This window comes from Cherax quadricarinatus, chromosome 5, assembly GCF_038502225.1.
Source record: "Cherax quadricarinatus isolate ZL_2023a chromosome 5, ASM3850222v1, whole genome shotgun sequence".
NCBI classification, from domain to species: Eukaryota; Metazoa; Arthropoda; class Malacostraca; order Decapoda; family Parastacidae; genus Cherax; species Cherax quadricarinatus.
This window is the reverse complement of record NC_091296.1, coordinates 56,578,637-56,593,486: the sequence shown is the minus strand read 5'-3', so window position 1 is coordinate 56,593,486 and position 14,850 is coordinate 56,578,637. Positions and strand designations below refer to the sequence as shown.

The window sequence follows — 14,850 nt, the reverse complement described above, 5'->3', positions numbered from 1 at the left end:
GCTATATAGTATATTAAAATCACCGGTTTCCCTAAATCCCTTCACTAAATATTACCCTGCTCACACTCCAACAGCTCGTCAGGTTCCAAAAACCATTCATCTCCATTCACTCCTATCTAACTTGTTCATGCACGCTTGCTGGAAGTCCAAGCCCCTCGCCCACAAAACCTCCTTTACCTCCCTCCCTCCAACCTTTTTGAGGATGACCCCTACCCTGCCTTCCTTCCCCTACAGATTTATATGCTCTCCAAGTCACTCTACTTTGATCCATTCTCTCTAAATGACCAAACCGCCTCAACAACCCCTCTTCAGCCCTCTGACTAATACTTTTATTAACTCCACACCTTCTCCTAATTTCCACACTCTGAATTCTCTTTATAATATTTACACCACACACTGCCCTTAGACAGGACATCTCCAATGCCTCCAGTCACCTTGTCTCTGCAGCATTTACAACCCAAGCACTGTTGGTACTACTATACTTTTATACATTCCCTTCTTTGCCTCCATAGATAACATTTTTTGTCTCCACAAATACCTCAATGCACCACTCACCTTTTTTCCTTCATCAATTCTATGAATAACCTCATCCTTCATAAACCCATCCGCTGACACAACTCCCAAATATCTGAAAACATTCACTTCTTCCATACTCCCTCTCTCCAAAGTAATATCCAATTTTTCTTTATCTAAATCATTTGATACCCTTATCAGCTTACTCTTATCTATGTTCACTTTTAACTTTCTACCTTAACACACCCTCCCAAACTCGTCTACTAACCTTTGCAACTTTTCTTTGGAATTTCTCATAAGCACAGTATCATCAGCAAAAAGTAACTGTGTCAACTCCCGTTTTGTACTCGATTCCCCATAAAATATAATCAAGAATTATTGGTCATGGTTTAGGCCATCCAATTAAATAACAAGATCTAGCATCTCACCAAAGTTAGGGAAAATCAACAAAAATCAAATATTTCATCTACTCTTGATGCCTATTTCAGGCTATTTCCAGTCTGAACCCAACGCATATAAGTAAACAATGTTTAGATAATGGTAAGCAAGTTTTTGTTACATTTATGGATTTAGTAAAGGCATACAGCAATGTGGATAGGGGATTAATGTGGCAGATGTTGCAAGTGTATGTAATAGGTGGAAAATTACTTAAAGAAATTAGAGTTTTTATGAAGATTGTAGCTTAGGTTAGGGTATGTAGGAGAGAGGGATTGTTTTACAGTAAAATAGGCCTTAGACAGGGGTGCATGATGTCACCATGGTTGCTTAACATATTTATTTAGAGGGTTGTAAAAGTGAATGCAAGTGTGCTGGGGACAGGTTTGGGATTAAAAGATACAAAAGCTAATACAAAATAGGAGTTGTAATATTTTTTTTTTTTTATTATCACACTGGCCGATTCCCACCAAGGCAGGGTGGCCCGAAAAAGAAAAACTTTCACCATCATTCACTCCATCACTGTCTTGCCAGAAGAGTGCTTTACACTACAGTTTTTAAACTGCAACATTAACACCCCTCCTTCAGAGTGCAGGCACTGTACTTACCATCTCCAGGACTCAAGTCCGGCCTGCCGGTTTCCCTGAACCCCTTCATAAATGTTACTTTGCTCACACTCCAACAGCACGTCAAGTATTAAAAACCATTCGTCTCCATTCACTCCTATCAAACACGCTCACGCACGCCTGCTGGAAGTCCAAGCCCCTCGCACACAAAACCTCCTTTACCCCCTCCCTCCAACCTTTCCTAGGCCGATCCCTACACCGCCTTCCTTCCACTACAGACTGATACACTCTTGAAGTCATTCTGTTTCGCTCCATTCTCTCTACATGTCCGAACCACCTCAACAACCCTTCCTCAGCCCTCTGGACAACAGTTTTGGTAATCCCGCACCTCCTCCTAACTTCCAAACTATGAATTCTCTGCATTATATTCACACCACACATTGCCCTCAGACATGACATCTCCACTGCCTCCAGCCTTCTCCTCGCTGCAACATTCATCACCCATGCTTCACACCCATATAAGAGTGTTGGTAAAACTATACTCTCACACATTCCCCTCTTTGCCTCCAAGGACAAAGTTCTTTGTCTCCACAGACTCCTAAGTGCACCACTCACCCTTTTCCCCTCATCAATTCTATGATTCACCTCATCCTTCATAGACCCATCCGCTGACACGTCCACTCCCAAATATCTGAATACATTCACCTCCTCCATACTCTCTCCCTCCAATCTGATATCCAATCTTTCATCACCTAATATTTTTGTTATCCTCATAACCTTACTCTTTCCTGTATTCACTTTTAATTTTCTTCTTTTGCACACCCTACCAAATTCATCCACCAATCTCTGCAACTTCTCTTCAGAATCTCCCAAGAGCACAGTGTCATCAGCAAAGAGCAACTGTGACAACTCCCACTTTATGTGTGATTCTTTATCTTTTAACTCCACGCCTCTTGTCAAGACCCTCGCATTTACTTCTCTTACAACCCCATCTATAAATATATTAAACAACCACGGTGACATCACACATCCTTGTCTAAGGCCTACTTTTACTGGGAAATAATTTCCCTCTTTCCTATGTACTCTAACTTGAGCCTCACTATCCTCGTAAAAACTCTTCACTGCTTTCAGTAACCTACCTCCTACACCATACACCTGCCACATTGCCCCCCTATCCACCCTGTCATACACCTTTTCCAAATCCATAAATGCCACAAAGACCTCTTTAGCCTTATCTAAATACTGTTCACTTATATGTTTCACTGTAAACACCTGGTCCACACACACCCTACCTTTCCTAAAGCCTCCTTGTTCATCTGCTATCCTATTCTCCGTCTTACTTTTAATTCTTTCAATAATAACTCTACCATACACTTTACCAGGTATACTCAACAGACTTATCCCCCTATAATTTTTGCACTCTCTTTTGTCCCCTTTGCCTTTATACAAAGGAACTATGCATACTCTCTGCCAATCCCTAGGTACCTTACCCTCTTCCATACATTTATTAAATAATTGCACCAACCACTCCAAAACTATATCCCCACCTGCTTTTAACATTTCTATCTTTATCCCATCAATCCCGGCTGCCTTACCCCCTTTCATTTTACCTACTGCCTCACGAACTTCCCCCACACTCACAACTGGCTCTTCCTCACTCCTACAAGATGTTATTCCTCCTTGCCCTATACACGAAATCACAGCTTCCCTATCTTCATCAACATTTAACAATTCCTCAAAATATTCCCTCCATCTTCCCAATACCTCTAACTCTCCATTTAATAACTCTCCTCTCCTATTTTTAACTGACAAATCCATTTGTTCTCTAGGCTTCCTTAACTTGTTAATCTCACTCCAAAACTTTTTCTTATTTTCAACAAAATTTGTTGATAACATCTCACCCACTCTCTCATTTGCTCTCTTTTTACATTGCTTCACCACTCTCTTAACCTCTCTCTTTTTCTCCATATACTCTTCCCTCCTTGCATCACTTCTACTTTGTAAAAACTTCTCATATGCTAACTTTTTCTCCCTTACTACTCTCTTTACATCATCATTCCACCAATCGCTCCTCTTCCCTCCCACACCCACTTTCCTGTAACCACAAACTTCTGCTGAACACTCTAACACTACATTTTTAAACCTACCCCATACCTCTTCGACCCCATTGCCTATGCTCTCATTAGCCCATCTATCCTCCAATAGCTGTTTATATCTTTCCCTAATTGCCTCCTCTTTTAGTTTATAAACCTTCACCTCTCTCTTCCCTGATGCTTCTAATCTCCTTGTATCCCATCTACCTTTTACTCTCAGTGTAGCTACAACTAGAAAGTGATCTGATATATCTGTGGCCCCTCTATGAACATGTACATCCTGAAGTCTACTCAACAGTCTTTTATCTACCAATACATAATCCAACAAACTACTGTCATTTCGCCCTACATCATATCTTGTATACTTATTTATCCTCTTTTTCTTAAAATATGTATTACCTATAACTAAACCCCTTTCTATACAAAGTTCAATCAAAGGGCTCCCATTATCATTTACACCTGGCACCCCAAACTTACCTACCACACCCTCTCTAAAAGTTTCTCCTACTTTAGCATTCAGGTCCCCTACCACAATTACTCTCACTTGGTTCAAATGCTCCTATACATTCACTTAACATCTCCCAAAATCTCTCTCTCTCCTCTGCATTCCTCTCTTCTCCAGGTGCATACACGCTTATTATGACCCACTTCTCGCATCCAACCTTTACTTTAATCCACATAATTCTTGCATTTACACATTCATATTCTCTTTTCTCCTTCCATAACTGATCATTCAACATTACTGCTACCCCTTCCTTTGCTCTAACTCTCTCAGATACTCCAGATTTAATCCCATTTATTTCCCCCCACCGAAACTCCCCTACCCCCTTCAGCTTTGTTTCGCTTAGGGCCAGGATATCCAACGTCTTTTCATTCATAACATCAGCAATCATCTGTTTCTTGTCATCTGCACTACATCCACGCACATTCAAGCATCCCAGTTTTATAAAGTTTTTCTTCTTCTCTTTTTTAGTAAATGTCTACAGGAGAAGGGGTTACTAGCCCATTGCTCCCGGCATTTTAGTCGCCTCATACGACACGCATGGCTTACGGAGGAAAGATTCTTTTCCACTTCCCCATGGGCAATAGAAGAAATAAAGAAGAACAAAAGCTATGTAGAAAAAGGAGAAAAACCTAGATGTATGTATATATATATGCATGTGCATGTCTGTGAAGTGTGACCAAAGTGTAAGTTGGGGTAGCAAGATATCCCTGTTATCTAGCGTGTTTATGAGACAGAAAAAGACACCAGCAATCCTACCATCATGCAAAAACAGTTACAGGTTTCTGTTTCACAGTCATCTGGCAGGACGGTAGTACTTCCCTGGGTGGTTGCTGTCTACCAACCTACTGGTAAAATTACCAGTAAAATTACCAACAATATGGAAGGTAAAAGGAGATAATTACAACTACTGTGACATTTTACTGTGGCAACATTTTGCTCTCCAGGAGCTTTGTCAAGCCATCAGGGTTTGACAAAGCTCCTAGAGAGCAAAATGTTGCCACAATAAAATGTCAGAGTAGTTGCAATTATGTCCTTTTACCTAACAAAACTGGCACTCATTGTTAATTCTGCTGATGACAGTGCTTTTTGGAGATTCTTAAGAGGTTGTTGGACAAATTTGGGAGGGTATGTAAAAGAAAATTAAAAGTGAACATAGGAAAGAGTAACTAAAAAAATTAGGTAATGAAAAATTGGATATCAGATTGGAAGAAGGGAGTATGAAGGCAGTGAATGAGTTCAGATATCAGGGAGTGGACTTGTTGACAGACAGGTCTATGAAAACAAAGGTAAACCATAGAACTGATGAGGGGGACAAAGGTGGGTGGTGCAGTGAGGAATCTGTGGCAATGAGGGCAAAAAGAGGAATGTATCAGAATATAATGGTACCAACACTCTTATATGGGTGTTAAGCGTAGGTTTTAAATGTTGCAGTGAGGAGGAGTCTGGAGGCAGTGGAGATGTTGTGTCTGAGGGCATTGTGTGATGAGAAACAATATGTAGGGAATTCGTAGTTTGGAGATTAAGAGCAGGTGTGGGGGTTACTAAATGTTTTATCAAAGGGTTACTGAGGTGGTTTAGGCACATAGAGAGGATTGAGCAAAGTGTATATATCTGTAGTGTAGTGGAGGGAAGGAGGGGTACAGGTCATCCTAGGAAAGGATGGAGGGAATAAAAGAGGTTTTGTTTGCAAGAGGCTTGGACATCCAGCAGGTATGTGTGTGAGCATGGTAAGATAGGATTGAGTGGAGGCAAGTGGTTCTGTATAACCTGATGTGCTACTGGAGTGTGAACAAGAAAACATTTATGAAGGCATTCAGGGAAACTGGTTAACTGGACTGAGTCCTAAAGGTGGGAAGTACAGCACCTGCACTTGCAAGGAGGGGTAGAGATGCTGCAAGATAGAGGGGCTTCTGAGCTATGATGTCGGCGCATGTTTGAAAAGATGGTGATGGAATGAATGATGGTGAAAGTGTTTCTTCTTTATTGGGCTACCCTACCATGATGGGAGATGGCCAGTGAGTTGAAAAAATAAAATAGAAAATAAAAGAAAAAATGGTGCAGAAGACACTCAAACTTCTTATTCACAAATAAGTGGTAGATGGGTGGAACTGGATCCATTATGACTATTCTAAAAGCACTAAAAGCTTTAAAACCCATATGACAAACTGTATAATGAAAATGGTAATCATATGCTCTAGTGTATATGTTAAAAATCAAATAATCTTTAAGATACACAAGGATGATTAACCATTTGCTTTTCACCACACCTTAGAGGGGGCAAATTCCAACAATTTTTTTAGTAGTACATGCTGAGAATGAATCTGGTAACATTTTCAACAATTTATTTACAACCTGGACATTTTAATAAACAGGGAAACAGGTACACAAAAAAACCACACCCCCTAATTAAACTGCCAATTGAAGGCTATGCATTCACACACCATCAAAATTTAACGTGCATTGTTATATAATATTAATTTCTAACTTTTGCAGTATCATACTCCAGTAACAAGCCAGAAAACTAACTACAATAATTCTAACATTTATTCTGGCACTCAGTTTACGAAAATTAATAACAAAAATATCAAAAGTTGGAATATGAGCCAGAGTGGTGCTCCTGTACTCCAGAAGGAAGGCCAGAAGACTGCTATACCTGGTACTGACCCTAACCTACCACAAGCAATTTAGTTTTAACATAGATCACTGGCCACTGCAAAAATATCCTCCAAGTGCAATTATCTGAAAGAAATTCTAGACTAATACATAGAAAACCATCTGTAAAAGAATACTGTACCTGGCACAGTATATCACCTAAAAAAATTGTATGTATGCAATACAGTACTACTCTTCTTTAATTAAGGCAGGTACAATGTATAAAGGATATGAATTATATCAAATCAAATAAAATCCCACCTGATATGGGGTAGAGGTCATGTAGTAAGATGACATATATGGATCAGAAGCAGCGGCAGCCGCGGCCATCGATGAAGTCATGGGACTCGTGTAGCTCTGGAATGATGAGTAATTCTGCGCCAAAGTTAGGCTGTCTATCACTGAATGAAATGTATTGGCTGAGTGAATTATTGGGGTGAAAGAATCTTACATAACAGAGCATCAGCTGAGCTGGAAAACCTATCATTTTATTGTATCAAACTTTAAAGGTGAAAACAACCTTTTACATCACAATTAAGATTAATTTAATAAGAGTACAGTGGACCCTCGACCAACGTTGGCATCGTCTAACTTTAAATCCGACTAGCGATACATTTTAACTCAAAAATTTTGCCTCGACTAGCGCTAAAAAACCCGACCAACACTATTCGTTCCATTCGAGACGCGTCCACTTTGGCCTGAGCGTGCCTCACTTGTCCCGTGGGTGCCAGTGTTTACAAGCCAGCCAGCCACCACGGTCCCATCCAAACATACAATCGGAACATTTCATATTATCACAGAGTTTGTAGTGATTGCACCTGCAAAATAAGTCACCATGGGCCCCAAGAAAGCTTCTAGTGCCAACCCTACAGCAAAAAGGGTGAGAATTACTATGGATATGAAGAAAGAGATCACTGCTAAGTATGAAAGTGGAGTGTGTGTCTCCGAGTTGGCCAGGTTGTACACAAAACCCCAATCAACCATCGCTACTATTGTAGGCAAGAAAACGGCAATCAAAGAAGCTGTTCTTGCCAAAGGTGCAACTATGTTTTCGAAACTGAGATCGCAAGTACTCGAAGATGTTGAGAGACTGTTATTGGTGTGGATAAACGAAAAACAGATAGCAGGAGATAGCATCTCTCAAGCAATCATGTGTGAAAAGGCTAGGAAGTTGCATGACGATTTAATTGAAAAAATGCCAGCAACTAGTGGTGATGTGAGTGAATTTAAGGCCAGTAAAGGTTGGTTTGAGAGATTTAAGAATCGAAGTGGCATTCATAGTGTGATAAGGCATGGTGAGGCTGCCAGTTCGGACCACAAAGCGGCTGAAAAATATGTGCAGGAATTCAAGGAGTACACAGACAGTGAAGGACTGAAACCTGAACAAGTGTTTAATTGTGACGAAACAGGCCTGTTTTGGAAGAAATTGCCAAGCAGGACCTACATTACTCAGGAGGAAAAGGCACTCCCAGGACATAAGCCTATGAAAGACAGGCTTACTCTTTTATTCTGTGCTAACGCTAGTGGTGATTGCAAAGTGAAGCCTTTATTGGTGTATCACTCTGAAACTCCCAGAGTGTTCAGGAAAAACAATGTCCTCAAGGCTAATTTGTGTGTGCTGTGGAGGGCAAACAGTAAGGCATGGGTCACTAGGGACTTTTTCTATGACTGGTTACACCATGCATTTGCCCCCACTGTGAAAAATTACCTAATTGAAAAGAAATTAGACCTTAAGTGCCTCCTGGTATAAGACAATGCTCCTGGTCACCCTTCAGACTTGGCAGAGCTACTTTCTAGGGACATGAGCTTCATTAAGGTGAAGTTTTTGCCTCCTAATACCACTCCTCTCCTGCAGCCCATGGAGCAGCAGGTTGTTGCAAACTTCAAGAAACTGTACACAAAAGCTATGTTTGAAAGGTGCTTTGTAGTGACCTCAGAAACTCAATTGACTCTAAGAGAGTTTTGGAGAGATCACTTTAGCATCCTCAATTGTGTAAACATTATAGGTAAGGCTTGGGAGGAAGTGACTAAGAGGACTTTGAACTCTGCTTGGAAAAAACTGTGGCCAGAATGTATAGACAAAAGGGATTTTGAAGGGTTTGAGGCTAACCCTGGGAATCCTATGCCAGTTGAGGACTCCATTGTGGCATTGGGGAAGTCTTTGGGGTTGTAGGTTAGTGGGGAGGATGTGGAAGAGTTGGTGGAGGAGGACAATGAAGAACTAACCACTGATGAGCTGCAAGATCATCTTCAACAGCAAGAGGCCACACCTGAGGAAAATGCTTCGGAGGAGGGGATAGAGAAATTGAAGAAGTTGCCTACTTCTAAGATTAAGGAAATGTGTGCAATGTGGCTTAAAGTGCAAACCTTTTTTGATGAAAATCACCCTGACACAGCTACTGCAAGCCGTGCTGGTGACTATTACACTGACAATGTTGTGAAGCACTTTAGAAATGTCATAAAGGAATAAAGGAACGGGAGGTACAGGTCTCTATGGACAGATATGTTGTGCGACAGAGGTCCAGTGACTCTCAAACTGGTCCTAGTGGCATTAAAAGAAGAAGGGAAGTAACCCCGGAAAAGGACTTGCCACCTCAAGTCCTAATGGAAGGGGATTCCCCTTCTAAACACTAAGACCATCAACACTCTCCCCTCCTCCCATCCCATCAATCATCACTAGATCTTCAATAAAGGTAAGTGTCATGTAACTGTGCATGTCTTCTTCAGTTTGTGTGTATTAAAATTAATATTTCATGTGGTAAAATTTCTTTTTTTCAATATTTTGGGGTGTCAGGAACGGATTAATTTGATTTCCATTATTTCTTATAGGGAAAATTAACTCGACTAATGATAATTTCGATTAACAATGAGCTCTCAGGAACTGATTAATAGCGTTGGTCGAGGGTCCACTGTATTTAATTAAACTGAAAGAAAAGCTCAACTATAGATGATTAAAGATACTGTAAAGATAAACTACAATATTCAACAATGAAACAACATATACATTACCAATAAGAATGGGAGTCACTTCAGAGCATGTCATTCAAGTTACCTGATCTTTGGGCCCATTTGGCACTGAAAATAAAAAAAAAATATATATAAATTTTCACATCTTCAAATAAATAAAAAATTGTAGATGACAACAAAACTAAATCATATCAGGCTTTCACACAGTTAAATTTAAAAGGCTATGAGCTATTAGCCAACTTCAGCTTATTTTAAAACTCTATGGTATACTACCACCCCATAAGATGTGACCCACAACAACTGACTAACACCTAAGAACCTACTGTATTTTCTGTTAGATGAACAGTGACAGCAGGTGTTAGGAGACTTGTCTATGCATCTTAACTAACCTGGGAATTGAACCTGTTCTGAGCCAAGTGCTCTTACCTTGTAAACATGGAAAGAGCATAATGCTGCACAGAAGAGTACGGTAAAACATGTAGTATCACAGGTACATGGATTACTGGCCTTCCACACATCCATGGTTCACCAGTTTTATTCAAGTGTATGAATCATCAGTCTCACATGGATGGATCACCAGCCTCACACATGCATGGATCACCAGCTGTACACAACAGTACAGATCACCAAACCAAAACAAGTACAGAAATAAAAAAAAAAAATAAACAAAGGAAATGAACACGACCTTAAATAAGAGTCTAGATCACTAGCCTACAAAAGCATACAAATCACCAACTATAAAAAGTGCACAATCACCAGTAACACATACTTAGGAAACTGAAACTTTTGACAATGTTTCAGTCCAACTAGGGCCATTAACTAGTCACTCTAGTTAACCCGTAAACGGTCCAAACGTATATACATGTATATACGTTCTCTACCGTAGTGCCCCAACTTTGAGAAATCTTTTTTTTTTTTTAATAGGAAAAAAGAGCATATGGTACCCAGGCATCCCCAATTATTTTAATATGGCACACAGTGAGTGCACACACCCATTCTTTCATGTTTAGGTGACTCAGGCTTATCATGGCAATGTTGAATGTATGACAAATAAAACGTATATATACGTTTGGGGCACTAGCGGTAAAAACGTATATATACGTTTGGACCGTTTACAGGTTAATGGTTAAGTCAGACCAAAATGAAATCATAAGTGTGTCTCCTACATGCAAGTTAGCTGTATATTGTTCTAGTCACAGTATTATGCCTTTTTATTCTTTATGGACCAGCTGTATGGATCACCTATCTTACACTCGTCCACAAAACTACCATTCAGGCACACGATTATGAATTAAATGCTGTACTTGCATCCTTACCAGGGGGGTGGTGGTATATAGCATGACCTGAGCACAAGTATCAATGAGTTATTAAGGTACAATTACTAAACACTACCACAATTTACTGGTACTTCCAGTTCAAATGCTCTACACAATAAATAATTAGTATCCATATCAGTTGGTATCCTCTAAGATATGTAACTCAAGCAGCACTACTTACATTACACTAGTCTCTAATCTATCCCTACCTTGCCTGTGCTATTTGTGCCTGGGAATCCACTAAAGCAAATCACCTAAAGCTAATAACAACACAACAAAGAGAAGCTGTAAGAATGATCACCTAGTCTAGTACCAGACAGCATGCACTCCTACTCTTCAAAAGTCTAAACTTGCTTAATATGCATAAAATTCACTCATACTACTGTGCATACCACATATACAGGACAATCATTTCTAATATTAATCCTGCTCTGAAACTCTTTCTTGATAGCTGCAACAGAACTTGTAGGCATAATACCAGATGCAAAAACCTCCACGATATTCTCGATGTCCAGTTTAACCTGTATAAAAATTCAGTGTGCACAAAAGAACCTAAAATCTTTAACTTTTTGCATGAAGATTCCAGTTTCTCTCTCTTTGCCAACCATTTAAAAGCTAACATTAAAGAACACCTCCTTACCTCAATGTGATCCTCACAATTCATTGTGTTGAACAAATCCTCTTCTTGTTCCATCCTTCCTTCAATTCTCCTTTATTACTAGAAAGGCCTTATTTCTTTGTATCAATTCAGGTACCTAGCTTCATCCTTATTCTCATGTACTATATATCTCTCATTGTCTAGTAATTATAAATTAAGTTTTAAATGTTGTCAATTACCCTAATTGTATACTGTACGGTATACCATTTTATAAAAGAAGTGGATTGTTTTTGTTTTGTTTTATTTAAGTGTTATTTATGGCACTTTAACTGAGAACTGCCACTGCCTATGAGTTATAATCTGACTGAGCAGTCACCAATGAAAGGCATGCCAACTTCATGTTCTATAGCAGAGTACTTGCAGGGACTCTTAGATTATAAAAATATATAATTTTCTTTAGATGAGACAACACACTGTCAAGAAATACTTTATAACATTAATATGTTTGATTAATCCATGTTTTTATAGCCCATCATTATCCTGTTTTGTCCTATAGTATATCTGCACAATGTGCAATATGTTAGTACAGTACAGTAACTATCACCCAATTTCTTAGAAAAGTACCATCAAGTGGGGTAACTGAGAAAAACATGGGGCAATTGAGACAGGTAGAAAAAACGACTTTTGAAATGATTTATACGAGTCCTTCACAATTTAACCCTTTGGGGTCACCAGGCCCTCTCAGAGACTGGTTCTCAGAGTCGCCAAAATTTCAAAAAATGTTCTTATGAAAAGATAGAGAACCTTTTCCCGATCATAATGACACCAAAAGTATGAAATTTGATGGAAAACTTACGGAATTATGCTCTTGCAAAGTGACAAAAATCATAACTATTTCGCTAGAACTCCATTTTTTCTATCAAATGAGTACAAGAAACCACCCATTTACTGATTTCAACTATCCAATAAAGTGGTCAGAATTTAGCAATTTTGCCAATTTCACACAAATTTCAAAAGATGCCAATTTCCGAATAGGATCCAGAATAAACAAGAAAGATATTCCTCGCACTAAAATAACAAGTTCTCTGTTCGTTAGTCACATCCTCTTATATTTCTTTGGCTTTCCACTTTGAATTTTTATTCTTACAAAAAATAGAAGATTTAATGTTATGCAGACTACTGCACTAGTGTAGAAATGGTATAAATAATATCAGCGCACTTATGAAAGAATATTAGACTCACCAGTTGATGTGTACTGGACGCTTGGCATGATTTGCTTACTTTTGAACCTTGGTAAAATCGAACATTTCTGCTACTTTGAGCTCAATTTCAAGGTACTTTTCATTGTAAAACCAGTCAAAATCATCTCAATTTCTGTAGTATGTCTTCCATTCTATAAAATGAGACCAAGAAAACTAGAATACAACAATAAACACCATACGAAAATACAGTGCAAAGTCGCTGTTTTAATCCAAAAACATGGTCCAATTTTTTTTCTCATTACGCACTGTGCTGCAGGATTTTTTTATACTGCACACACTGACCACATAGACCCATTCTTTCATATGTAGGCCTACCAGCTTTCTCTCACTAGATTTGAGGGCGCTAGAATTTAGGCGTACTAATACGTCAAAAACCCTGGGGCGTAAGCCGTACTAGTGCAGCCGAAACCCCCAAAGGGTTAAATAGATTAGTATGACAAATTAGTGTATTAATATTAATATAAATTTGTAATCATTATTTGATTTCTAACATGTACTGGAAATTATTTTTATTGCATTTTTTGTTGTGTCTAGTCTATGTATATGTAAAATTTTAAGTGCACAGAGGTCCTATGCTCTTCCTAATCTACATTAATGACTTCCCTAATGTTTCTCAGGAACTAAAGCCTGTTCTTTTTTACAGTAGGTGCAACATTTGTCACCTCCCATTCAGAATGTTTCACTCTATTGCACTGTTAATGATGAGCTCATGATATCTACTTAGATAGCCACCAATACACCGACCTTTAACCCTTTCACTCTCTCGAATAGATCTACATTACTGATGGCAGTGTCATTCACATAGATTTATGCTATGAGCAATGTGCCCTCAAATACGAAGTGAGCGATAAATTTTGGCCTAGACACGAGAGAATGGGTCTGTGCGGTGAGTGTGCTTCATACAGTGATTGGTTTAAAATAATGACTTAGAGGTGTATTCAGGGATGATTTTTATGGCTTTACTGGCTATTTCTTGCTATTAACCCTCTGAGGGTTGGTCACGTACAAGTACGGATTGCAGCCCGGGTCAGTCATGTACCTGTACGCCTAAATTCTAGCACCTTCAAATCTGGTGGAAGAAAGCTGGCAGGCCTACATATGAAAGAATGGGTGTGTGTGGTCAGTGTGCACAGTATTAAAAAAATCCTGAAGCATGCTGTGCATAATGAGAAAAAAAAAAACTTACTGTGTTTGTGGTTTAACCCTTAAACGGTTCAAACGTATATATACGTTCACTCGCGTAGCGCCCCAAATTTTTTGAGGAAAAAAAAAAATGTTTCCTTTTAAAAGGAAAAAAAGAGCATATTGTGCACAGGCATCCCCAATTATTTTAATATGGCACACAGTGAGTGCGCACACCCATTCTCTCATGTCTAGGTGACTCAGGCTTATTGTGGCAATGTTGAATGAATGACAAAGAAAACGTATATGTACGTTTGGGGCGCTACACGCGTGAACGTATATATATGTTTGGACCGTTTAAGGGTTAAAACAGTGATTTTTTAGTTTATTTTTGTATGGTATTTATGGTTGTATTCTCATTTTCTTGGTCTCATTTGATAGAATGGAAGATATATTACAGAATTAGAGATGATTTTGATTGTTTTCATGATGACAAGTACCTTGAAATTGAGCTCAAAGTAGCGAAAATGATCGATTTTTGCCGATGTTCAAGAGTAAACAAATCAAGCCACGCGTCCAATATACGTCAACTGGTGAATCTAATATTCTTTCACAAGTGCACCGATATCATTTATACCATTTTTACAATGATGCAGTAGTATGCATAACAGAAAACCTTCTATTTTCTGTGAGAATAAAAATTCAAAATGGAAAGCAAAAGTAATGTAAGAGGGGCCTAGAGACATGACTAATGAACAGATAAAATGTTATTTTAGTGCCATGAACGTCTGTCTTGTTTATTCTGGACCCTATTTCGAAAT

General features: G+C 38.9%; 1 protein-coding gene across 3 annotated transcripts in view; it reads right to left on the bottom strand.

Moving 5' to 3' along the window:
* Ythdf (YTH domain-containing family protein) overlaps nucleotides 1-14,850 on the bottom strand; it is a 75,120-nt gene that overhangs the window by 39,502 nt on the left and 20,768 nt on the right. The window contains exons 2-4 of one of the 3 annotated variants that reach the window (XM_053771486.2): nucleotides 11,688-11,845; nucleotides 9,817-9,839; nucleotides 7,026-7,139 (exon numbers count right to left, since the gene is read on the bottom strand). In XM_053771486.2, the coding sequence (XP_053627461.1) occupies nucleotides 7,026-7,106 (81 nt within the window). In that variant the 5' untranslated portion in view covers nucleotides 7,107-7,139; nucleotides 9,817-9,839; nucleotides 11,688-11,845. The remainder of the gene's footprint in view (nucleotides 1-7,025; nucleotides 7,140-9,816; nucleotides 9,840-11,687; nucleotides 11,846-14,850) is intronic. The other 2 variants (XM_053771485.2, XM_070102408.1) reach the window with 2 other exon arrangements.